This window comes from Coturnix japonica, chromosome 2, assembly GCF_054131305.1.
Source record: "Coturnix japonica strain WE chromosome 2, WE-NBRP24, whole genome shotgun sequence".
Lineage (NCBI taxonomy): Eukaryota > Metazoa > Chordata > Aves > Galliformes > Phasianidae > Coturnix > Coturnix japonica.
In genome coordinates, this window is record NC_140664.1 from 41136755 (window position 1) to 41162679 (window position 25925).

The 25925-nt window shown below is 40.2% G+C and overlaps 1 protein-coding gene across 4 annotated transcripts in view; it reads right to left on the bottom strand.

Moving 5' to 3' along the window:
* TAF4B (TATA-box binding protein associated factor 4b) overlaps window positions 1-25925 on the bottom strand; it is a 68719-nt gene that overhangs the window by 25033 nt on the left and 17761 nt on the right. For 2 of the 4 annotated variants that reach the window (XM_015855488.3, XM_015855490.3), the window contains exons 4-11: window positions 24096-24263; window positions 23866-23991; window positions 21695-21784; window positions 16969-17547; window positions 11779-11914; window positions 11147-11252; window positions 5541-5713; window positions 2693-2823 (exon numbers count right to left, since the gene is read on the bottom strand). In XM_015855488.3, the coding sequence (XP_015710974.1) occupies window positions 2693-2823; window positions 5541-5713; window positions 11147-11252; window positions 11779-11914; window positions 16969-17547; window positions 21695-21784; window positions 23866-23991; window positions 24096-24263 (1509 nt within the window). Of the gene's footprint in view, window positions 1-2692; window positions 2824-5540; window positions 5714-11146; window positions 11253-11739; window positions 11915-16968; window positions 17548-21694; window positions 21785-23865; window positions 23992-24095; window positions 24264-25925 lie in introns of those variants that run through there. The other 2 variants (XM_015855489.3, XM_085537491.1) reach the window with 2 other exon arrangements.

A 25925-nucleotide genomic window follows, 5' to 3' on the forward strand; every position in this document is an offset into this window, starting at 1 on the left:
AGTTTAGTATCAAGAATGCATTGTATGTCAAGAAGCACAGAAAAAAAAATGTGTGTGGAAACAATGTTCTAGTCCTCCAGTAGTGAAGCTGGAAGAATCCCGGTTCTCTTCCAAAAGCTGAACAATTTAAATCATGTTGAAAGGCCTTGCTGAGGACAGAGTATGGACTCAAGAGGCTACAAAGGATCAGCTTCTCTGCAGGAACTCACTGAGCTTCAGCTTCACCTAAACCAAATTGAGAGCAGAAGAGTCTCTTAACCTCTCAGGAGTTACTTCCCTCTGCAGTTTGATGGGTTAGATGTGGGCCAGGAGCAAGGGAAAGAAGAAAGGGAATGCTGACACTTTTCATATCTAGGAGCACTTACAGCAGAGTTTACCTTACCCCTTTAACTAACAGAGCTGCAACATCATATTGCCATACTGAGAGGACAGTCTAAGCTGCCATACTTCATTGATACCGCACACTAGGCCAGTGCTGTCATTAAGCCATGTTCACAAAAGCATACAACTCTCAAAGCCAGGAGTTCATAGCTCCAAATACAGGAAACAGAACAGCTGTCTCGTAGTGTGCTAAACCCAATCCACAGCAAAAACATTTTTAATCGCTTCATAGTTTAGCTGTCACTGTTAATTCTGGTCTTGGCTATCATATGATGTCACAGGCACTCTCAAACCTCAGCAGCTCTCCAGATCAAAGAAGAGGAGTCGAGGAATGGAACCATTTAGTGGATTGTCTTTATTGTCTTACTAGGCCTTTCTCAAGGAACTGCAATAAGAGCTGCAGAACATACATCAGCTTACAGCAGTTTAAAAGGCTACTCCCTGCTTTGGATAGAGATCACCATGACAGTTCAATACTAATTAAATTAGTAACTTCCAATTACAATTAAGCGTGTGCTTTTTCTTTTTCTTTTCTTTTTTTTTTTTTTTAAAGCAAAAATGGCAGAATTGGGAAAGTCTGCACAGTAGTAAGCTGTGATACAAATCCTCTAACCTGCCAAACCTCTTTGAAGGGCTAGCCATCAGATGGAAACTGCTAGGCAAGAGCCTAACACAATAGAAAAAGTCTCCTTGGTATTAACTCATGAATTACTAACTTTTACAATAACAACTACTCTAGTTTAGTTACCTTGATTCTACCTCTCATGATACTCTCTATTTCTAATGAAAATATGGCAATAAGAAGCCTTGCGGGGCAACTATCCAATCCTCGTGCAAAGTGTTTGGATGATTTTCTGAAATGCATGGAGTCCACATCAGAGTCTATACCCTAGAGGGACAAAAGATAGCAGTGGCAAGCACTGGGGGATACAGAACACAGGCCTATACAAATACATAGTAATGTTCTAAGACCCTGAAGTGTTCTGCTCTTGAATGCAAATTTCTAAAAGCCTGTCAGCATACTTGCAACATTATTCGTGTCACAATAATCACAAGTGCAATCTTCCAGGGCATTCACCTGCAGTTTAATACCATCTTCCTACTGAGAAAGGGCACCTCTGCCTCTAAGATTGTTATGACCAGTACAGCTTGTTCCTCTCTCTCTCTCTTTTTTTTTTTTTTATTTATTTTTGAGAAGAAGTTTATTGCAGTCATACAATCTTATCTTTGCTTCTGGCAATTTAATCAGACCAAAACCTACCAGTTTTCCCTTTGTTTTCATTGAGGAAAGTCAGCCTCTACAAGCCCACTGTCCAAAAACACCCTCTTGCCACCTTTGGTGTTTACAAGGCACTGAATCCTACCAGAGCCCCTCGGGACTTCAGCTTCCACCTCACTTTAGCTCACAGATATACCGGATCACCTACTTTGGAGACAGCACAGAACAAAGTCTTCTCATGCAAATTGTACACATCTTCTGCACTGAATTTTGGCTGGCAAGAAATGGCATGCTCCAGCTGCTCTGGACGTCATACTTGGAAAATTCCAAATAGTTCCTGCTCTTTAATATTGCTTCTCCCCTACTTAGAAGCCCACAGAAAGCATTCTATTAAAAAATAACTCCTATCCTGTCAGTTGATTGTTCTTGTTATACAGAAATAAAGTTCTGGTTTGATACTTAGAAAAGGATTCGTACCTTTGTTTAGAAAGAGAAGTCTCAAAGTGCTAGTATGATTACTAGTAAGTTATTGCTTCCTATTTGTACCGCACAAACACCACAACAACTGGCTCAGTGATATCCAACCTCCTTCATACTCATTGAAGTTGATACCACAGGGAAGAGGGTTTAAGTAGCACTGAAGGTACAAAAATTCCTAATATTAACATCAAAGGGTCTCTACTTTCACATGGAACACTGAAAATAGAATACTCAAATTCTCAAGGCCTTTTGCTGAGGCAATACCATGGTTCTACCAACAGTAAATGCTATGAGCAAATGCAAGCGTCTAAATCAATCCAACTGCCAATAGTTTTAGGTTTACCATGTAAAAGGGAGATTTTTAGAGGACAGACACCATTTCTATAGCAAACTAGAGATATATTTATGTTTGGTTTTAAGAGTGCTTATCTAGCAAGTTGAATGGAATGTATAAGGAATAATCAGAGGCTATAAACAGTTAAAACAAAAATCAGCCTACTGAAAAAAATATCACACATTGCATACGATGTACCTATGCTTGGAAGAAGTTTAGCTTCAAGGCAGCGAAGCAGGGAAACTTTGGCACAAAACTTGCTTAATGATTTCCTTTACCTTATGGGTTGATACTCTGTGCTGAGCAATTACAGTTAGTTTTTCTAGGAGCCCTCGTAATCTCTCCTGTGTAGCATGGGAGATCAAGTTCACAACATCAGAGTTAAGTTCCATAATGTCATGCCTTTTACCTGTGGAAGCAGAGAAAATCCATTACGTGTTTTAGTAGTAGCTGATAATTGAAATAATTAGCACAGCAGGTATTCTGTTCCCCCTGGAAGTCATACCCATTATGAATAAAGGTTTGGAGATTATGATTTTCCTGGTAAAGTCACAACTTCAAAGATCTTAGGCTCTACATTAATAAAACTTAGCCTGGAGCTTCAGAAAATATAGACATTGTTTCACTTAGCCTCTAGAATCACTCTCCTTGCAAGGTCATTTATAGGACGAAGTTAATAAGAACACAAATCAAGCTTCATGTTCAGGGATGGGGAGATGTGGTAGCTGTAGAAATTAGTGCCATATTCTGTTAATTTCAGTAATTAAAAAAAATAGAGAATTACATTTTGCCCTGCTTGACACCGTGCTTGTTAACAACTCATCACATTTATTCAATGAATAGGGAAAGTTTTTTTGCAGCGCTCTCCGAGCATATGAGAACCAAGCTTCCCCTCACTTACCTCAACCAACAAGGCCATAGCAGACCAACCCAACTATCCCAACGTAGAAGCTTTAAAAACAAATCACAGAATGACAGAATGGCCTGGGTTGGAAGGGACATCAAGGATCATGAAGTTCCAACCCCATTGACTGGCAGGGCCACCAAATTTCCACAATTACTAGATCAGGTTGCCCAGGGCCCCATCCAACCTGGCCTTGAACACCTCCAAGGACGGGGCAAAAATCTAGACCAATTGGGGTCATCACGCCTTCAACCCATTCCCTCTGACTTACACCACTCTCCCTGTCCACTGACAAGTACTGCTGTTCCTCTGCATTTCAGCTGCTGCTTTTGAGGCCGCCTGGACCAAATTCTCAGGGTAAGGTGTCACCTCCACACCTTCCTGCAGGCTGTGATGGAGCAGCACGGCTGTGGTTGACACAATGCAGCTCCATCAGGACACCCGGAAAGCGTTGCCTTGTGGCTGAGGCTGAGGTCTCTTCACACACCTTCTGTACAGTACCTACCAGAAGCTCTTTTCCTTGCCCCTCATAGCATTTACAATAGCTGTTAAGACTTTATGATGCAATACATAGTATGCATTCAAAATCCATTTTGGTATTTATTGCCAAGTGGAGTGTTAAGAATGGATAAACAGTACACTGTAAAAAACTAATCACCTATTTCATCTGCCTTTATTATACATTTTCAGATAGAGTAGCAAGACAGGGAGAATCTACAATGCTTTCCCAGACTATGATCAAAATGTTCTCCCTGTTTGAATTCAGAGGGTAAATATTAGACTGTATTTCATTTGAGTGCAAAGCTCATTTTGCTCAAGCATCTTTTAATGCTTCCTTCATAATTTACCACTAGTCAATCAGGACACATTAAACTTCAGTTTAAGACCAGAATTAAATTCCTCCAAACCTCAAAACTACCCTCCACGCACACTCCTTGAAAAGAAGAGGGCTTTCAGTCAAGGAACAAAAATGTTTATTTTCTAAGTTGTTGTACTCCCTGACAGTATTTCCTCCCCTCACTATCAAAACATTTTTCATTAGTAATAACTCACATCATAAATGTGCAAAAGCTACCATGCAAGCCTTGAAAGAGTCATATGTATGTTTTTCCATCTTCAAATAAGTTGTCTGAACACTGCAGAACAGTTGTACAAGTTATGATGTGGGTTTTTTTTTAGAGATCTCTTTTTTCTTATATCTGTTTCCTAGAAAACTAGATAACCTTCTACTTAATTATGAGAAATAATTAACATATATTTTCCCCTTTCAATTAGTAACACAGCACTGCTGTGTTGAAAAATATACAGTTTGCTTTAAATAACAATGTGGTGCTATACAAATGCATGCTCCGTTCCCTGCCTTGACATATCATATCTTGCCAAACAACGTCTAGTTAGTTTTCAGCAAAACAGTTACATTGATGCATATTAAAAAAAAAAAACAAACCAAAACCAACCCTTTTCTATAACATTTGACATATATTCCACAGTATTATCCACTCATACAGACAGATAACTAACATTTCTTTTTTGCATAAAACCAATGAAAGAGTTTTCCATAGAGGGAGTCATAAGCAAAGGCCTGCTTTGCTTATAGATAGTTGAGTCACCAACCCCAAATGTGTTTAAAAACTGTCTAGATGTGGTGCTTAGGCACATGATTCAGTGATGGGTTGTTAGAGTTAGGGTAGTATGGTTAGGATGAGGTTGGACTTGATGATCTTTGAGGTCTCTTCCAACTTGAGCAATTCTATGATTCTATCAGCAGCATGAAATTTCTTCCTAACCACAGAGGCAGGATCTGCAACGTTGGTCAGCAGAATATATACACCCCAACAGGCTAAGGAATGCAAATGTTTTTAGAGCAGTCAAAGTAGGAGCTGCAGGAATAGAAAAGGATACTTCAGCATGTGAAATTAATACCTTTATGTTTTTCATGTGCTCCATTAAATGTAAGAGTAGTAGTAGCTAACTTTTAATATGTAAAAGTGGCACCAGTTTTCTCCTCTAGTCTTCTCCCCTATTGTGCTTCAATCTACTTCTACATAAACAAAAATTTGAAGATTTCTTCTTTACTAGAAGGAGTCAATATAATTCAGCAGAAACACATGAATGAAGTTGACAGATTTTAGAGTTCTGACTCCCTCAAAGATGAGAGGCTGGCTAATGAAAAAGGCAATGACACACTACATCTACACATTAATTACATGTTTTGTTCGTACCGATGCTCAAAATCTTCTTCTGAAGTGCTTCAGGAAACAGAAAAGGTTCATCTTTACAAGAGCGGATCACAGTACCAACAAACTCTGAATTAGTTGCCAGAATGCATGCGCTCTCTTCATTAATGTTGACTCCAGCCATGGAAGTCACATCATTTACGTCGTCTTCATCTCTACTAAAGAGAAATAAAACATTTTATTCTTCATTTAAAATGGATACAAAGAAAAGACCCCTTCTATCAACAAGTATGTTCACATATTTCAGATGCTACCACTATTCTACAAGTTTTTGGTGTGGGAGTACATAGGTAAAGAAGCCTCGTAACAAGCCCTCACAATTCATTCAAGTTTCTCAAACATTAGTTTGACTGACTCAGTTGCTACGTAAGCAAATTCTTTAGAAGAAACTTAAATTTTGAACAACCTTGGAAACAAAGGGCTGAGGTAAACCAGGGTTTTAAATTCCCATGAGATTCCCCACCTCCACCACTGATCTTACAGCAGTGGTATTTATTAGCTTTGGTATTCAGAAGTCAAGGTTCCTAAGTTAAAGTCACAAGTTAATTGAAATTTGTCATAAAAATAAAATTATCTGAGTAGCAGCAAGTGTAGAACAAAGTTAAATATTGATGCATTAAACTATAAGCAAGGCAACTTTCTAACAGAGATGCCTGTCCTACACACTGAAGATTGCAGGAAAAATGTATTAGCACAAAGTGGATTTCTACTTCTTTTTTCTGAGTTCCCTTCTTGCCTGTATGCTGCAACCAACCCAGATCATGCTCAACAAATCAGCCCTACTGTACAGCACGTCTAGTTCTCAGCATTCCCCCGTAAGATGAATTCTGTTGTAAAAGCTCAAAATAAAAATCCAACTGTGGCATGTTTCAAGCTTGCAAAGCTAGGGCTCCCTGCCATCATGGTAAAGCTCACATTAAGCAAATAGTTTGCAAGTTTCAGCTTTAAGATCAATCTTGTAAGCTAAAATACTTAATAAATCTCATATGTGAAATTTTTTGAGAAATTTAGCAATGAAACAATCCAAGTTATTTTCAGAAAGCTTTAGATCATAAAGAGAAAGCCTTTTTGCCTGACACCGTGACAAAGGCTATAATGTTTGCTTTGAGGGTTTAGGACCAATCCAGAATAGAAGTCTGCAGTATTAATTCAGATAAGCTGTTGGAAACACTCGATTTTAATGTCTTTTGATCTGGAAAAAAGGAGTCTCTGCAAAGGTGTTCTCTGATGAAGTTCACCTTCAGAAAGCACTGTAAAGCTTAAATAACTCTTGAACCAGGAGCAGGTCAGAAACTTCCTATTCCTGGATGAAACTGGATCTCTTGGAGGCTGTTTTCTGATTACCAATAGGTATAAACTGAATTTACTGGAAAATGGGCTGGGTTTGAGTGATGCTCAAAAGATACAAGAGAGTGGTGATGTTTGTTTTTCCTTAAACTATAGACTTTTCTTTTTTTGGTCTTTAATAGCATTCCATGGTTCAAGACTTCTCCAACAATATTATGAAGAGAAGCCTGGCTAGGAAATGAATCCAGCCTTCTCCTACCCTTCCTGCCGTTCATTTGTGTACTTGCATGCCAGACAGCTTCTACATAATTTGTTTAGGGAAAAGGAGACCAACTGATTCTCAAATCAGTTTCATTCATTAAGTCTTAACTAGACATAGTTTCCTGACTAGGCTTGTGCCTCAGATTCATCACACTAAGAAAACGATTCCTGTTTATGGAGTCTACATTAGGATGCTTGTAGCACAGGTTATCTATCATACCATTTCAGTTTTCAATCTGGCTACACGCCCCAAATACTCAAGAAAGCAACAAATAAACTTATAGCCACAATTTTGTTTCAGCACACAATATCAAGTTACTATTTTCTTCTATATTTCCAATGCAATCTCTCTTATGAGTACAAACATATGAGGACTCATACAAATGTAGCCATCTGTACCCATACTGGTTTTGAAGACAAATTCCAGCTTCTTCACCGCCAGACTTAAGACTGCACTAAGTCACTAGCTTTGATGAAAGATTCTTTTGCATTCAGAAAAACACCACTGCACTTATTTTACTTAACCCAAAGAATGCACCACAAAACTTCCCTAGCAATAGTGCTCACTAGCAAATAACGTAAGTTTCAGAAGCCAAGTAAAGTTTGCACTCTTTATCATTCATTATTCCTTGTAACTTTAACAGAATTCAACCATTTTAAGCATGATATCACGTATTCAGAAAGAACTATTAAAATCATTCAATTAAAGTGATAAACGAAAAATATTCCAGAACATAGATGGAGGTGTTTGGTTAGATGCTGACTTACTTTCATTTTCAGCAAAACCTCCACAAAGTCCATCATCTTTCCTACAGCCATTAATGCTTTTTTGCATTTGCTCATATCACACCCAGGAATCAACAAGAAACACCCTTCCAGCTGTTACAAATCTCCAGTGATTAAAGTTGTGGGGACAAACAGTAAATGTTACCCTGTATGGAGTCATATCTGGCATTCAAATTGAATACTCAACTGGAAAAAGATGCTCAAGCAATGCAGATGTACCTCGTTTACAAACTTGGCTGTAGTGACTGAAAAGTAAGTCTGTGGCACCCTCTGGTGTTTGAACAATGCACTTGTTTTCTTCACAATCCATTTTCTATTTACTCATTTTGTTGTTTTTTTTTAATAGCAAAAGTGAAAACTACAGAAGTATTACTTAACCCAAACATCACAACTACAGGGGACAGAACAATTCCAGCAGAGCAAGAATCACCAGCACTCCTGATGACCATTAGCAGGAGGAGCAGCTGTCCAGATTTTGCCTCTGCTATCTGACTCCTGCTTAACTAGCAGTTCTGATTTCTGGAACCTACTAATGTAAATTCTCAAATCACCTGCATCCATTCTTGAAAATAACAAATACAACAAGATGCAAGAAATGCACAAGTACTTTAAGAAGTGAATACGCACCTTATTTTTTTTTCCCCAGATACGTATTTGTTTTGTTGTTCGACAAAGCAAAGGGCAAGGTTTTGCACTTAGGTCAAGATAATCCCAGGTATGTATACAAACTGGGAGAACTCCTTGAGAGTAACCCCACTGAGAAGGACTTAGGGGTTCTGATTGATTAAAAATATAATGCGTCAGCAGTTTGTACTTTCAGCCTGGAAGGCCAATGGTATCCTGGGTTCCATCTGAATACGGGTGGCTATAAGGGCAAGGGAGGTAACCATCCCCCTCTACTTCATCCTCATGAGGTGCCAGTTGGAGTACCATGACCAAGTCTGGGGACACCAATAAAGGAAAGATACGGAGCTTTTGGAAAGCATCCATAGGAGAGCCATGAAGATGATCAAAGGGCTGGAACACCTCTCCTATAGAAATAGGCTGCAATATTTAAAGGGAATTTATAAACATAAAGTAAATCAACTTTTTACATGGGTAGATAGTAAGAGGATAAAGGAGAATGGTTTTAAACTAACAGAAGGGAGATTCAAATGAGATGTCAGGGGGATGAAGTTTGACAAAAGCAAGTGTAGAGTCTTGCACTTAGGGAGGAATAATTGCATGCATCAGTACAGGTTGGGGGATGACCTGCTGAAGAGGAGCTCTGCTGAGAGGGACCTGGGTGTCCTGGTGGATGACAGGTTGGCCATGAGCCAGTGCCCTCGTGGTCAAAAAGGCCAATGGCATTCTGGGGTGCATTAAAAAGAGTATGGCCAGCAGGTCAAGGGAGGTGATCCACCCATCTACTCTGCCCTGGTAAGGCCTCATCTGGAATACTGTGTCCAGTTCTGGGCTCCCCAGTACAAAAAAGACAGGGATCTCTTGGAAAGAGTCCAGTGGAGGGCCACTAAGATGGTGAAGGGCCTGGAGCATCTCCCCTATGAGGAGAGACTTAGGGAACTGGGTCTGTTTAGCCTTGAGAAAAGAAGGTTGAGAAGGGACCTGATCCAGGTCTATAAATATCTGTGGTGTAGGGAACAAAGTGGTAAGGCCAGGCTCTTTTCAGCAGTGTGTGGAGACAGGACAAGGGGAAATGGCCAGAAACTGGAGCATAGGAGGTTCTGCACGAATGTGCGCAAGAACTTCTTTATGGTGAGGGTGACGGAGCACTGGAACAGGAGCGATGTCTACCTAAGCAACCTGGTGTAGGGAACCTGCTTTGGCAGGAGGGTTGGACACAATCTCTGGAGGTCCCTTCTAACCCCTACAATTCTGTGATTCTGTGAGGTACTGAGAGCGGTGAGGTGCTGGAACAGATTGCCCAGGGAGGCTGCGGATGCTCCAACCCAGGACCTGGTAAAGGCCAGGGTGGATGGGGCCCTGGACAATCTGATCTTGACCTAGAAGTTGGCAACCCTGGCTGTAGCAGGGGAGTTGGAACTTGATCATTGAGCACCCTTCCCAACCCAAGCCATTCTCTGATACTTTACCAGGAAAGCAGAACAAGTCATAAAACTCCTGATGTTTGCTTTTAAAGCAGACTGCTCCTTACAGTGCATTCCATAGGACAATCAGCTGCCAGTGATGCACAAGTGATGCTGAAATCTTCATTTTTCTAGGAGGTGTTTTCAAAATTGAAACAAGAAAATCACCCCTTCCCATTCTCATGTCTAGTAATCAAAAATGAAACTCTGAGGCCGTATCTGGAGTACTGCATCCAGTTCTGGCCTCCCTGGTTCAAGTAAGACAGGGATCTTCTAGAGAAAGTCCACTGGACTATGAAGATGATTAAGGAGTATCTCCCTTATGAATAAAAGATTGAGAGACATGGGAATGTTTAGCCTAGAGAAGGCAAAGAGAGGAAATTATCATTGATTAGAAATATCTAATGGGCATGTCTCAAATAGATGGGGACAGGCTCTTTTTGTCTGGAAGACTAACTTTAAGTTTGTCTTAAGGTCTTAAGGCTAATAATGCATAATTACGGCAGCCTGAACTTCTATTTCAACATTAGATTTTAGAGCTACAAAAAATATCATTTTTCCTTTTTAAAAGTTAATCAGTTATCAGAACTAGAAGTATTCTTCAAATCTGAAAGCCTAGAGAACATGCCAGAAGCCACAATTAGAGGTGTAGTCAAAGAGTTTCACCTCTACATACAGGAACAAGCTTGTCAGAAGAGCTAATAAAAGATATTGTAATACAGCACACAGCTTTAAACAGGTTGCCAGTCAGTCCAAATTACAGCTCAATGCCATCTGTAAAAAGTAGTAGTTATAACTGACTTAATACTACAGAGAGCTTTTTATACAGGGTAACTTTAGATTAGTTAGCGGTACTCACAGGATCAAAATCAATATGCCCCCTCTACAAATGAAAAACTGATACATACTGATGTGCACTGTTTGTGTAATTACACTCTTGAAATAACGTAATGAAAAACCTAAGTCATCGAGACAGTTTTCCTATATTAGGAATAAGATCTACTACAAGGTCTGAGTTTTTAGATTCCTCTTTGACAATTTATAATATAAGAGAAAAACACCAATCATAAGTCTCTAAAGAAAGCTGCTTTTATCCGGGCTCTGTTCCATCCTCTGTATGTGCTGCTTCTTTTGTTCCTTCCTATAGTACACTATATTGTTTATTTTTACCTTAAAGATGTTGTTCCATTCTCTTTTATTTTAGTTTTCTGAACAGGAGATGCTTGAAGCGACAGAATTTTATTTCCTGGCAGAGTAACTTGCTTCAGAACAGAGCCTAAAACAAAACAAAGAACATGCCTTTTAAAAGCAAAATGCCTTTTAATGCTGTTTAATCAGTTCATACTTCTAAGAAAGGTACCACAGACTCAGTAACAATTAAACCAGACACTCTAAAGTGCTACATTCTACATGTACTGTAAGGCCAAAAGTCCTACTCTCTCCAACATCCTCGTCTGTGCTGATTAGTGAGAGCTTTAAATGAAAGCTTGCTGGCTGCGACAAAAACTTGTTATGCATCAACCTGGATCTGCTAAGGAAGAAGTCTCTTGAAACTACTCTCAAGGTTATGACAGTTCAAAGAAAGTTTACTGCAAGGACTTTACTCACAGTATTTTAAAAAGTAAATTGCTATGGAGTGACATGTTCTTAACAGGGAACAAAAGTGGCCATGGTGCTGAGCTTGTCAACAGGATTCCTAAAACAGAACTCAATGCTCCAATATACAACATCTTATTTCCCTGCAATCTACCAACAGCCCATACTTGTTTTTACACCTCAGTAGTGTTCTCCCTTCTCCATACCAGCAGGAAATTGGTTTGCTTGAACAAGCGTATTCAGCGGCATCCTCTTCTCAACAGGTGTCTGAAGAGTCAGTGTTGAGGACTGTGGAAGTGTGGATACTTGCTTTACAATGGTTCCTGATGGTTGCTGAACTACCTGCAAGTGGAATAACCAATATGAAGAGTGAGAAAAGTGAAACAAATATACAGAGAGCTAGATAATATCAGCACGTTCATTCTGTCAGAAGTACTGCAGGGCATGCATGTATGTCTAGCTCTCAGTTTATAACAAAGAGCATGCCCAAAGAAAAACTACATTCTACTTTAAAGTCAAGAAACAAAATATCTTAATGACTAGCGTTGAGCTTGAAGCTTATTCAGCAAGCTCTAACAAGAGTTTCATCCCTATTCTCTGTAGCTATATCAGGAAAACTTTGCTGAGTTCCACAGTCTGCTACAGTAAGAAGCTTTCCTAAGTCTTTCTTAACAGGCTACCAACTGAATATCGAGACTGTCCGCCAACAAGCTCAAAATGGTAGGTATCACACACATCTAGTTTCACAAACATTAAAAATCACCAAAACAAACAGAAGCCTTGCATGAAATTCTTTTCCTGTAGCGAAGAGTACACACTATGAAGCTACTAATGCATTTTTGGGGCTGCAAGGTCGATTCAAAATTGAGATGCCAAGTTTTGAAGTGTTAAACAAAAGTACATGGAATGCACCCGTTAGATGGAACATGAAGTACTAACTAGCAATACCTGTACTGAGTAGAGCCTCTGTGCAAAAACAACCTTACGATGCTGAAGGGTATAAAGGAAAGGGCTGATAACATTGTTTAAAGAGGCTCTTGAAAGAAACACAACCTGACAGCAGGATGTCATCACAACACAGACATAAAGGCACAGCCTGTAAATACTAATCCTTCCTCTTTAGAGGTAACCATTAAAATGCAAGAAAGCAATAGTGATACTCCCAAAGCTTCATTTCTAAGGCTCCTAGCTAGCTGAACATGGACTGCAGTTTTTGATATATCTTCTGCAAAAGCTCTTAATTACAAGTTGCAGAAAGACCTTTTCACCAAGGATTAAAAGTTACCAAAATTACTATCTTCAGAATGAATCCTAACTGGTTAGAGGCAAGAAGCCAACAGAAAAATGGTCAAGAAAATACATTCTCTGCTTTTATGCCTTAAATGCATTTTCTTTTTAAGTATGCAAGCATGTATACATTAAGAATGTAATTTCACAAAGTCTAAAGAATGCTCGGAACAGTGCTTGTATTTAGATAAACTATACAAGTTTAGAGTTAAATGTAAAGAATTGACATTTATTGCACATAGAAATCAGGCTGTCTCCTTCTGCCAACTAACTTCAAATTTAATCAGTGAACACCATGAGCAGAAGAACCACATGTTCACAAAAAGATGTGCTCTGCATCTGCAGATGTCAAGGTACATTCCCCCCAACTCCTCCATTTATTATATGCTGCTTATAGCATCATGAATTGACAAAACAGTGGTAATGTAGAACAACTGAGCTGAAGGTGGTGTTTAAAAACTAGACAAAGTAAACACCATTCTTGAGGGAAAAAAACGCAAGATGCATATTCCTCTACATCTTTATGTAGTTGAAACAATCAAAGGAATACAGGCACTGATTGTGGACAAGGTCTCACAGCACTTCATCACAAACAAGTACACAAACTTGTGTTTTGCTTCTATTTGTTTTTAACCAAGACACAATTTGATCTTTTTAGAAAAGATCCAGCTTCTTTACACCAGAAGTCAAATATGTTAAGAGCACAATTTATATGTTCAGATAATAACTGAACAACCAAGCAGCTCAGACAGACTACTCACAGGATCTGCCAGCGTCCATACTGACAGGCACCTAGAGATCTTCCCTACTGTCAGTGAGCATGGTGCTTCATCTTCAGCATACAAAAAACTGAAACAGCACAGGAGGAAGCATAAGCATTCGAGATTAAGGTGTGGCAGACAAAAGAACAGATGGGCAACGTTAAATCAATAGCCTAGGTGGAGACTGGAAAAATAAATCAAGTGACTGAGGAGACTAGATCAACAAGAAAGGATGTACTGACAGTAAAGCTGCTTTTTGTCTGCCATTCTAGCTGCTAGGTGAGGAAAAGCTGAAAGTCCTCGGAACCAGCAAAGGGCAACAAACCTAGAAATTTCAAGAAGGATCTAATGCCAGAAAATAAAATTCTGCAATAAGAGGTATCTATAAGAAAAAGAGTTACTGTCTGTTTTCTTCAGGTTAGTATGCCTTACAGAAGTTGACAGACATCAGAATAAAGAGCAAGCAACACTTAAAGTGCAATGCAACATCCAGCTGGCAGCTCAGATATAGCTGCCTGAGACAGACCTGAGTGGCTTCAGCCACCAGCAGCACCAAGTGAGCACACCTTACTGGTGGCTGTGGGGACTGCACCATAAAGCTCTTGCTCTGAATGCTTTAAGCTGTAGTTTTATATGTGTTCTTACCGTTAGAAGACAGCGGCTGGGAACAAACTTTGATTTACCATGTTTTAGCATGACAAAGCAATGCTACTGAAAGAAACGCTTTATTTCTCAGGTGAAAAATCTTTTCAAGCAAATGCACTTAAATTAGTTCACAGTAAGGAAAGAAGTCACAGGGAGGGTATCCCGCAGAGCATGCAGCTGCTGGGAGCAAAGCACAGATACACAATCTGATCCCAACAGCAGCCCATAAGAGCAGATCCCTTGGAATCCACCACACGAAAAAAGAGCTGTGCCAATCACGCTCCAGAAAAGAAAGAGCTGCATGCTGCATCACTGCCACCACAGTCTTAATAGGAAACCACTGCAGGGTTGAAATCTGAAGCATCAATGATGTTAGAACAGAGCTGGCACATGAAAGCGCAGAAGACGCTTCCTTAACATTCCTTGAGCACAAGAAAAACAAATTAGAAACGGACACGCAGAGAGGATGTATGGCATCAGACAACCCTGAGGGCCAGAAAGGAAAAAAAATTGCTGGCAGCACTGTATGGACAGATTTGTATAGCTGGCATGTGCTTCCTTTCAGTTGGCAACAGGACCCTCCTCTTTAGGGAGGCAAGATCCTGGTTTGTTTTCTTGAGGGAGAAGGCAGACCTACTTCCTTTCAAAAGACAAGGCATCATGGAAGTCCTAGAAGATGCAACCACTTCCGCCAACTTGCTCCTTGTGCTAACTGGCTGCCTGAGTAAACATCAACATCCTGATCTGGATGAGCTGCCAGTGGTCAACTAAGCCCTTCAACTACATCTAAGACCAAAATTAAACATCATTCTTGAAGAGAATGCTCCAGGGCAAGTTTAGGTTGAATATTAGGAAGAACTTCTTTACAGAAAGGGTAGTTAAATACTGGAATAGACTCCCCAGGGAGGTGGTTGAATTGCCATCCCTGGATGTGTTTAAGAGCCGTTTGGATGTGGTGCTCTGGGATATGATTTAGTGAAGGGTTTTTAGAGTTAGGGTTCTGGTTAGGCTGCGGTTGGACCGGATGTTCTTCAAGGTCTTTTCCAACCTGGGTAATTCTATGATTCTATGAAATTATTTTGACTGCTGTGCTTGGGATCTACCCAAACTAGATTAAAATATACTTTATATGTAAGTCAAAGTTTATAACACAGAGTAAAGAAAAGCAATTGCATTAAGGATGCCACACAGTACTGAAGGAGGCAGAAGTCATTTCATGAGTTCAACGCAATTATATTCACAAAGCATCTTGACTCCCCAGCGCAGAGTTACGTTTCCTCATCTATTTGTACAGATGGTCAATCTTTCCCCTGAATTACACGGCTTGCCATGGAGCCAACAAATGCTCTCCAGCCTTTGCATACAGCCTAAGAAGCTCTCATTTTCTTCTGGCTGGAATTTCCAATTTAGTCCTTGAAGACAATAAAGGTACCACAATTCTTTTTCCAATTTGGCTCCAGCTACGACTATCCAAGTTTGTTAGTGCATACATGATAACTGCTTCGTTTTTAAAGAAAAGCATTCATAAAAAGGATCCTCCCCTATATAGTTCAGTGCTTTTTGTTCTTGATTAAGTTTGAAGAGGTGAAAACCTGGCAGAATGAACTCTCGGAATGATTCTTATATCACATCTTCCTTACACACTTTGAAAGGAAGAAAACAAATACAAAATACCTCAACGAATCTGAATACTGTTAAATTGAATATATACAATAATCAAGCTACAATGGAAATTCACACAGTACTATACTACTACACCTGTAGTAAGCAAATTTAGATTCAGAGGAAGTATAATATTTCCCCTTTGAAGGAATGCATTTTTACAAGGAAGTCCTATATGTGAAGAGTTATTTATCTGCCAAAAGAAAACTATTCTCCCAATATTCCATGCAGGTAGACCACTTCCACAGCATACTCATTATCTCAAAACCTAACATTTCACAACATTGCTCTGTTGGATACATAGAAGTGGATCCACATTTTCTGGTATTTATTATTAGCATTTGTAAGAATGTCAAGAATATTTATTCCTCCTGGAATTGAGGAGCTTATTTCCTCAACTGAGAAACTGAGGAGGAATTACATATTGAGGCCTAATAGAAAAAAAGTTAACTTTGGACAATATCATGATTAACATATCTTAGTAAATCTGGAGGTCAGAAATTCTCCTCTGAAAAGCTCCTTGAGATAGTTCATACCTTTCACTACATATCATCAAGTCACCCAGTTCTGAAAAGTGCACAGAGCAGGGTCTATAAAGGCAGGGAGACTGGAATCCTTGGGGGATCAGCAGAGTCACAGCCCACACAGGGCATCTGATAGTAATTAACATAAAGGACCCCATCATCAATTTCTTTTTCTGACACAAGCATTTCCTGCCTTAACTTTCATATACCAAGCTAGCACAGCTGCATGCACACCAGGAGTCCAAACACATGTTCTCTCACATTCCAATCTGGATGCTCAGTCTGGTGGAACAGTGGTCAGTACATCTTGCAAAAGACCTCACTTACAGTCTGGCTTTAGATTGACCTTTTCAGCAACTGCACAACATCCACTACCATCACAGAACTGGTTAACTCATGATGGTATAACTTCATATGACAAAAGAACACCTCTAAGATGCAAATTGGTATCACTCTGACAAAAAGTTAAGAGTCAAATCAAAGAAACCCAGTTACAGAGGAGAGAAATTCATCTTACCAACTGTTTCACTTTAACCACCTGCTGAGTAGTGGCCACTGGCTGCGTAATGATGGAGTTGGGCTGTGTGATTTTAATACTGATGGGGGTGCCCATGACAGGTTTCAAAGGCTGGAGAGGGGTTGCTGCTGAGGATGCTACTGTAGAGACGAGCACTGGCTTTACAGACTGGAGAGATGACGTTGCTACTGCAGAAGTGAAGACTGGCTTTACAGTTTGGATAGCAGTGAGCCCTGATGTCGATACTGTTGTGGTGAGAACAGAAGGTGCAGGACGAAGAGAGGCTGTCACCACTGCAGAAGCAGGAACAGTTTTCATAGCCTGCAGAGAGGCTGTCACTGATGCACTGGAAAGGACTGGTTTTATAACAGTAGTGGCTGTGACTGTTGTGGAGGCAGCCACTGGTTTTATAACGGGAAGAGAACTGGTTGCTACAGGTGAGGTTACCACTGCTGTGGAAGGAGTTATTGCAGAGGTACAAGTTGAGACGGCTTCTTGGGTTGGAGCAGGCTGCTGCATACACTGCTGGATAAAACTCTGAGCATTTGGCATTAGCTGCCGTAAGGCAAGCATGCTTTTCTAGAAGACAGAAAGGAAAAAACAACAGTAATAACACCACAAAAGTCTTCAAAGATACTAAACATTACACTAGCAATTGAACCCTCTTCCTCACATTTCAATTCAATTTCTTAGCATCTGGAAATAATCCGGTTATTCCAAACAAAATATTTTGCTAGAACTCATAGAAGAAACACAAATGCTCTTGCAATGATATAGATTTAAGTTAAGAATCACCAATGTAGGTTGAACAAAGAAAACAGTCACTGTGTCCTCAGTACCTGGTGCAAACACTATCTATTGGAGACATTTGTAAGTTTCTTTTGTTTAGAATGTTTCAATGTGTAATTTCTGCTTCAGAATAAGACCAGTTGAACTATTCTACTACCTCAACAATTTTCGTTTTGCCAAAAAACCAGTCTGCTATATCATAACAGCTGTGTTTATTCCATTTAGCTCCTCCAACAGAGAGCTACAAATTATCCAATCAGATCAGAAGCAAGTCCTGAAGATACAAGCTCTTGTATATCAATACAGCTGTATCTACACTAGGGGGGGATACCACTTTACTAATGTCTGAATAGCTGCAGCAGCACAGCTTAAGCCAGCTAAGTTTTCTGCAACAGGAGAACATTAGTAAAGATATCTGGCAACATCTCATTTTTAGTACAGCTATGTTTGAGAAGGTTAATGGACAGAATAATCTTCATGCCCTCCATAGATTTTCTCCTTGACTATTTACAATCTGTTATGGCTCAGAATCAGGGGAAATCATTTCTGCAGCTACCAGTATATTCAGACAAAAACTTTTTTCCCCAGACAATTTTTTGAAGTTTGTATGTCTCCAGCACAGTGCTGTTGCTCTGGGCTTCATACAATAGGAACGTGATGTCTTGCTAATATACTGAGTGAGCAAATTGTTTGTACATCTGGGCTTTCTACAGCACTCCTATCTTTAATGTTTGCTTCCTCATCTTTTAAAGGACTGCTTAACTTTCCTCATGTCCCTGATGCAGTTTATTCACCAAAAGCATCCAGCACAGATATGAACATCAAAGGTGGCACTGCAGCCAAAGCCAATATTCTTTTCAACCTGTTAAAATGAGCGAAACAAAATACATGCAATAGCAGCATCAAAAGCTGCAGTACTGCAGATAAGGGACAACTCTACAGAGAACCTTACCTAAAATTCCACTTTACCAGCTAAAGTGAGTTGGCAACAACCCCTTATCAAATTTCTTCCAAGACTTGAGACACAAGTGTTTCCCCCCAAACAAGGCCCACAGTGAAGAGAAGTGCCTGTGAAGTCAGCCGCCATTTGGCACTCATTCCCATAGCAGCTGCCCACAGTATGTGCCAAGCAAGCCTGGTCTGTGCTGGCTACACAGCCTTAAGGTATGTCAGAAAAATTCAACCAGGGTACAAGATGCTTTAAGGGATGTGTAATGCTACAAAGTCAGTTAAATTCAACCACGATAGTGCTTGAACAGTGCTGCTGAGGTCACAGTATTTCATTATTAACATAGTATACAACTGATAGAGAGTACCTCGTTAAGGATTACAGGGGTGTGGACACAGCCAAAAGCAGAAAAGCCTGTGTGATACCTGACAGCACACAGCAGTTCTGCATGACACCAGCCCAGGCCTGACATAGGTCAATCTTAGTTCCATGGAACCACTCTGAGGTCCTTACACCAAAATGATCTGTCCCCTACATTGTGGGACAGCTTATTAACTTGGAATAAGCATTTACATCAACACATGAGGACAGAGCTATGTGTAAGCCAACGAATGCCCAAGGAACTTAAAGGGTTGTAGAAGTGTTAGCAAATGCAATGCAGCAACTCCCTGGTTCCTAGGCATGAGCTATGTCCAGGGAGCTTGCTACATCCAGGTTGAGTTCTGGCTGTGCCAGACGCAGGCTGGAGCTCTGCAGTGATACTGAGATTCCTCCACACTGCCCTGGGAACTCAGCACATGTCGAGCAGGGATTCTTAGCCAAGGCTCTGCAGAAGGCAGTCACACTACTTATGAAGCCAAACTTGCCCTGGCAGCTACCAGAGCTCAAAGAAAAGCTTTGTTAGTTGTGCTGACCCTGCATGCACAGCCTGGTCATTCTGCAGCCAGGATAAAGCTGTCCAAAAGTAACAGTGCACTCTGTGCTGCAGTTGTTGCACATATTATTCTAGAAAGTGAACATGAAAAACTCTGAACCACAGTATGTCATAATAAAATAGGGTGCAGGAAGACCTCCTTTTTTTTTTTTTTTTTTTTCCTTTCCTTGAGTTTTTGCAAGGGCATTTAAAAAATACCAGGAATTTAGACAGAATTAAAAAAAACAAACAAACAAAAAAAACACCCTAAAACCAACATTATTAAATCTAGCAGAGAACCATAGAATACCCTGGGTTGAAGAGGATCACAAAGATCATCCGGTTTCAACCCCCCTGCCATATGCAGGGTCACCAACCACCAGACCAGGCTGCCCAGAGCCACATCCAGCCTGGCCTTGAATGCCTGCAGGGATGGGGCATCCACAGCCTTCTTGGGCAACCTGTTCCAGTGCGTCACCACCCTCTGTGTGAAAAACTTCCTCCTAATCTCTAACCTAAGCCTCCCCTTTCTCCAGTGTGAAACCATTCCACCCTTGTAAAAAGACATGCCCCCTCCCTGTTTATATGCTCCCTTCAGATACTGGAAGGCTGCAATGAGGTCTCCCCAGAGCCTTCTCTTTTCCAGGCTAAACAATCCCAGTTCCCTCAACCTTTCCTCATAGGAGAGGTGCTCCAGTCCTCTGACCATCTTAGTAGTCCTCCTCTGGATTCACTCCAAGAGCTCCATGTCCTTCCTGTTTTGGGTGCCCCAGGCCTGGACACAGTAATCCAGATGGGGCCTCACAAGTGCCAAGTAGAGGGGGACAATCATCTCCCTCTCCCCATTGGTCACCCCTTTTTTAATGCAGCCCAGAGCACAGTTGACCTTCCAGGCTGCAAGCACACACTGCTGGCTCATGTACAGCTTCTCATCCACCAGAAGCCCCAGGCCTTTCTCTGCAGGGCTGCTCTCAAGGAGATCTTAGAAATCATAGATTGACTTAGGTTGGAAGGGACCTCAAAGTTCACTCAGTCCCACCCCATGCTGTGGACAGGGCTGCCACCCAACAGCTCAGCTGCCCAGGGCTCCATCCAACCTGGCCTTGAGCACCTCCAGGGATGGGGCACCACAGCTTCTCTGGGCAGCTGTGCCAGCGCCTCTCTGCTCTTATAGTAAGCGATTTCTGTCTAAAATCTGATCTAAATATCCCCCTTTAATTTAAAACCATCCCTATTTTCCTGTCACCATCTATGTAATAAGTCAGTCTTCCTCCTGTTTATAAGCTCTCTTTAAGTACTGGAAGGCCATGAGGCCTCCTTGGAGCCTTCTCCAGAATGAACAAACCCAGCTCAACTCAGCCTTTTTTCTATGAGTGGTGCTCCAGCCTTTTTACCATCCTCATGGCCTTCCTCTGGACCCCTTCCAACTGTTCTACTAGCTTCCACTAGCCTTCTGGTCTAGCAATCTTACTATCCAAGCATTTGAAGGCTGCCACTATAACAGAAATACTCATCCCATACCTGAACAGATCAGCACTAGTCACCCAAAGTACATTCAAGCAATCTTTTTTGTATGCACTATCAAGTATTAAGAAAGCAAAAAAAGTCCAACAAACTTCTCTTCCAATTTACCACTTAACTATTATTCCTTGTCTCACCACTGTGCCTACACTGAATAGTGTTTGCTTAAATACTGCAAAGCAGCTTTTATTGTCGCTCCTCTGTACTAGAATTCAAAACAACTACAGCTTTGCTGAGCAAGTAAGAAGGACAACTTAGTGTAACTGCTCTACTGTAGATGTATCAGCTTCCAAAAGATTTGTCTCCAGTAGTTACTGGAGAGTTATAACTCTCCAACCTGAGAATACAGCTGAAGGTAATTCTTGTGAAATCCCCCTCAAAAACCTCTGTCTTTCCAAGCGCAATAGTCAGAAAGCATTAGCTAAACTAACCACCATTTCCTCAACTGATTGGAGAAAATAACAATTTGATAGCAATTAAAATATATTTTCTGGTCCTCCGCCCCCCCCCCCTCCTTCCAACTAAACACTTTAAAACCACAATCAGACACTTACCTTGAGAAAAGGAACTAAATACGGCTGTGGAGAAGACTTGAGTTCTACGTACAGTTTCTTTGTAAATTCTTCTGGTTCAATTTTTGCTTCCTAAAAGGAAAGTATAACTGCAACAGTAATTCATAGGTATGAATCTTTCTTTTTCTTCCAGATATATCAACAATTCACAGAAGTTTACATTATAATGATGTTGTTCAATTTCAGTACTCAAATACTTCTTTCCTTCTGTATGTTTAAAGAAAGGATTTTAGGATAGGACTGATGTTATAATCTAGATACAGTATTAGAAAATTAAGTTCCTTTGTTCACCTACAGACACTGCAGCTGCTAATTCACATGAGAATATCAGTTCAAACATTCACTAAAGTGAACTAAAAGAAACAAATTTATAAGTAACGTCGATCCTTTTGAGCACATCTTTTATGCAGAAATATGTAAAATCCATCAGGAGTACTTACTGCTATAAAGGTAGTTTATCTGCGTGAGGATCAAAATTTATATAGAATGAAGAAAAAAACTTGATATATATTGTAAAATGACTGCAGTCTAATGCTCACAAAAGCATAATAAAGCCCAATACTTAATGCTTTCTTTCTGAATAAAGAGAAACATCAGAACATCACTTCTGTATACCATTATGGTAACAGTCCTCTTGATCAGTCTCTTCAATGCTCCTTACTCTTCTCTGCCACAGACACATATTTCATCGGCTTCAGAGGGTTAGGAAGCAGCAGCAGACTCCTGTGACCCCCTAATGCATCAGCACCCCAACAAGGGGGGGGAACACTACCCAAGAGAAAGTGACATGCAGCTCATCCTGCCAGGTGAGACCTTCCCTTTCTTCAGGAAGGTACAGAAGACAGAAGGCAGAGAGGCCCTCTTGTCAGCAGAGAAATGATGCCTTTCACCCCCATCCTTCTACAGAACAACTATGTGATCAGAGGAGGGGGCTTAAGGACCGTGTATTCACAGGAGAACAGAACTTCAAGCAGCTCAATTCTTGTATCTGCTGCCTGTCTGGCTGTGGATATAGGTCACTAAAGTCCCACTGATAGAATTGCAAGGTCTTGGTACAACACATCTCAGTGCATATTAAGGCTCTTGACACCCACTCCATGAAATGCTGCCTTAAGGACCACTTTACTTCACAGCTGCTGCTTACGTGTTTCCCTCATGCATATGAAACATTAATTTATTCTGCATTCACACCATACATACATACTGAAAAACAGCATTTTAAAAATACTGCAGAAAAGCAAACAAATGCACAGTTAAACAATTTATTAATGGCTGGTAATTACTGTTCTTTATAAAAAGCGCTGTAAGCACAACAAGGATTAATTCTAGTACGCTCCAATGGAATTGCAGTGTATACTCCAACAGAGACAAAAAGAAGGCAGTGGTAGAAGAGAAATCAAAGATTTTTGCAAGGCTGCATCTTAAAACAACCTGTTCTCTCAAATTACACCTCTTTCTACACTATGCTTTCCCAGACTAAGAAATTCCTTCGATACCACTTGCAAAGCCATCTCCCTCTACCAGCACATATCCATCTGCTGAAGTGGAATGACAAAACCACAGTAGTGTTCAAATGCCAAGAAAAGGAGTAGCAGGAGAAACTATTACCAATGAAGTCCAGCTCTGCTGGGGTACAGCACAAGGCAAGGAAATAGGTTGGCAAGCCATCACATTATTTACTCCATCCCACTGGCTAAAGACATAGATAATTTCCCATTCATTTCAACAGAGCTTCACCATCAATGTGCAACTCGGTTCAGTCCTGGCATGAAACAGTAATACAGACTCAGCACTGAACTACAATCACCACAGTAAAACTCTCACTACCGAGAACTCAGACTTCACCAACATAGAATAGCTCAGACCCAAAAACTACATAAAAACAACAAACTCTTCCTGTTGTCACAGTTACCTGCGTGCATAAAATGAAATAGAAAAGAGAGGGAAAATTACAATATGGAATCCAGTCAAAATGCAGGCTATAACATAATATTTTGGAGAATCTGATGTATTCTGCCATAAATCCAAGTCTTGAGCTGTTTAAAAAGCAACAAACCAACGCAAGTAGAAAAACAAGGAACAAATTTATGAAGTCAACATTAAAATCAATATGTAAATATCAGACTTCACTCTAAAAAGGAAAGCAGCCTCACCAATAGATTTTGCACCAGATTCTTCACATTCTGCCCCATCTCAGTGGCTTGAGGTCCACTACCAGATGCCAATTTTATTAGCGTAGCAAGGAAATTCTTGCATTTCTTCACATTCTCCAGCATCTCCTATGGTGGAAATAAAGAGAAGACTGTTAGATGTCAAGTTGGCTCTCCAAGCTCTGATGAATGCAGAGAATGTTAATTTTTAATTAAAAACTTTTTTTCCTTACTGTAGAAGCGCTGGTCTGTGCTACCGTTGTGCCCTCTGCTTTCACAGAGATTGCCTTTTGGGAGATGGATTGTGCAGGTGGTCCTGTAACTGGAAGTTTTACAGGTGTTCCAGTACTCAAAGGCTTTACAGCAGTAACTGCAGTAACACTAGCTGTTGCAGCTGCTGGCTGAAAAGAAAAAGAAATTAACACTTTTTAAACCGAAGACTAACACAAATAGCACATGCTGCATTCTGCTATACATTAAATAGCATCCTCCCTCCTCATTCAAGATTACTACTTAAAAGATAAAGGAATAAATCTTATCTTTGTTTTCAGAAGTTAGAAATTTATTTTCTTTTCCTTTGAGAGACTAATAGTCCAAGTCACAGAACTTCCATAGCCAACCTGTTTTTAAGTCAGTGGGTGGTGAGGAAGGACAAAGGCTTACCAATATTAAGGAAACTGCCTGTAATTTCAAGTGAAGGAAAAGGTAGAGTAGTCATGAAGAAACACATAGTTCAATAAAACCAAAGTCCAAACTTTGTCAGGCTTCTACAGTTTAAGTCTAATCAGTTCCAGACTAAGCCAAGTGACACTACTGTGAAGATAAATACAACTTTAGGTGATTATATATATTCCTTCCTTCCTCTGCAGCTCCTCTCCCACTTGTGATATTCCTTATGTTTCCTATCACATAGGTACAAGAAGAAAAATGTCTTGTGTCCATTTTGGAAAGACACTTCAACAAAAACCAGCTGAACAAAAGCACCTAATAAGTTCTTCTGTTTTTTCACCATGGACACCAATGTCAATCTGTCTCAAATTCATCCAGACCCAAAACCTGTCAAAACACATGTATAAGAATTTCACCCCCTTTCCCAATTTCTTAATCAATCAACAGATTGAGAAGCTCCAGTAGCATGAAAGTTGTGAACACAAATGCCCTTCTCCTTTGCAAACTAGGCTGAAAAATACTAGTTGCCAAAGAAAACCTACTAAACACGAGTATTTCTATTTCGGGTCTAATTTGAAAAAAAAAAACAACCAACCACACCACATTCTTCTAATACAACAGAACACAACTAAAGATTTGGCCTGTAAAAACCCCCACTTCTTTCATTTTGTCAAGTTGCCTACTAAAAAGCCACAGATTGAAGCCACAAAATAAAGAATTAAGCGAAAGTTTCAGTTTAGCATTTGAAGCTTGTAGTTAAGTATTGTTTTTTCCTCCAGCCCTTCCCCAAAAGTCTCAAAAGAAAGGCTGCTTTGTAGGTCAAATTCATGTTTCAGATCTGCCCAACACAGCTTCTTTCACTGAATGTCAACACATTTAAACATCAATTTTGTTCAACAGTCACACTGCTAATTGATCATTAGTCATAAGATGGTAATGTAAGAACCCAACTTACCTCATCATCAATTTAAAAAAAAATAATTAAAAAATCAGAACTGGACAGAGTATGTGTAGAATATCAATGTGTTTTTTATATTTTAGGACAGAGAAAATTAGTGAGAAAATGATTAAAACTAGAGCAAAACAGTGTCACTTCTGTTAATTCTTTTTTTTTTTTTTTCCTGGGTGTATCCTGCTCCCCCACAAAGTGCTGCCAGCTTGATATGAAAGAAGCAGGCAGCTACCAGAAAGCTTTCCAGCTTGGACTCCCACCGTTGGTAACACTTTAATAGCTCTCTGCAGGATCTTTGCCACCACCACTGCCTCTTCCAAGGATGAAGCTCAACAGCTCTAAGACCACAGGGAGGCAAACCGGGCATGAGAATCCCACAAACAGATGGAAGGGAGGAAGACAGAAGGGGACAAAGTACAGAACTGTCAAGCTGCAATGCCCT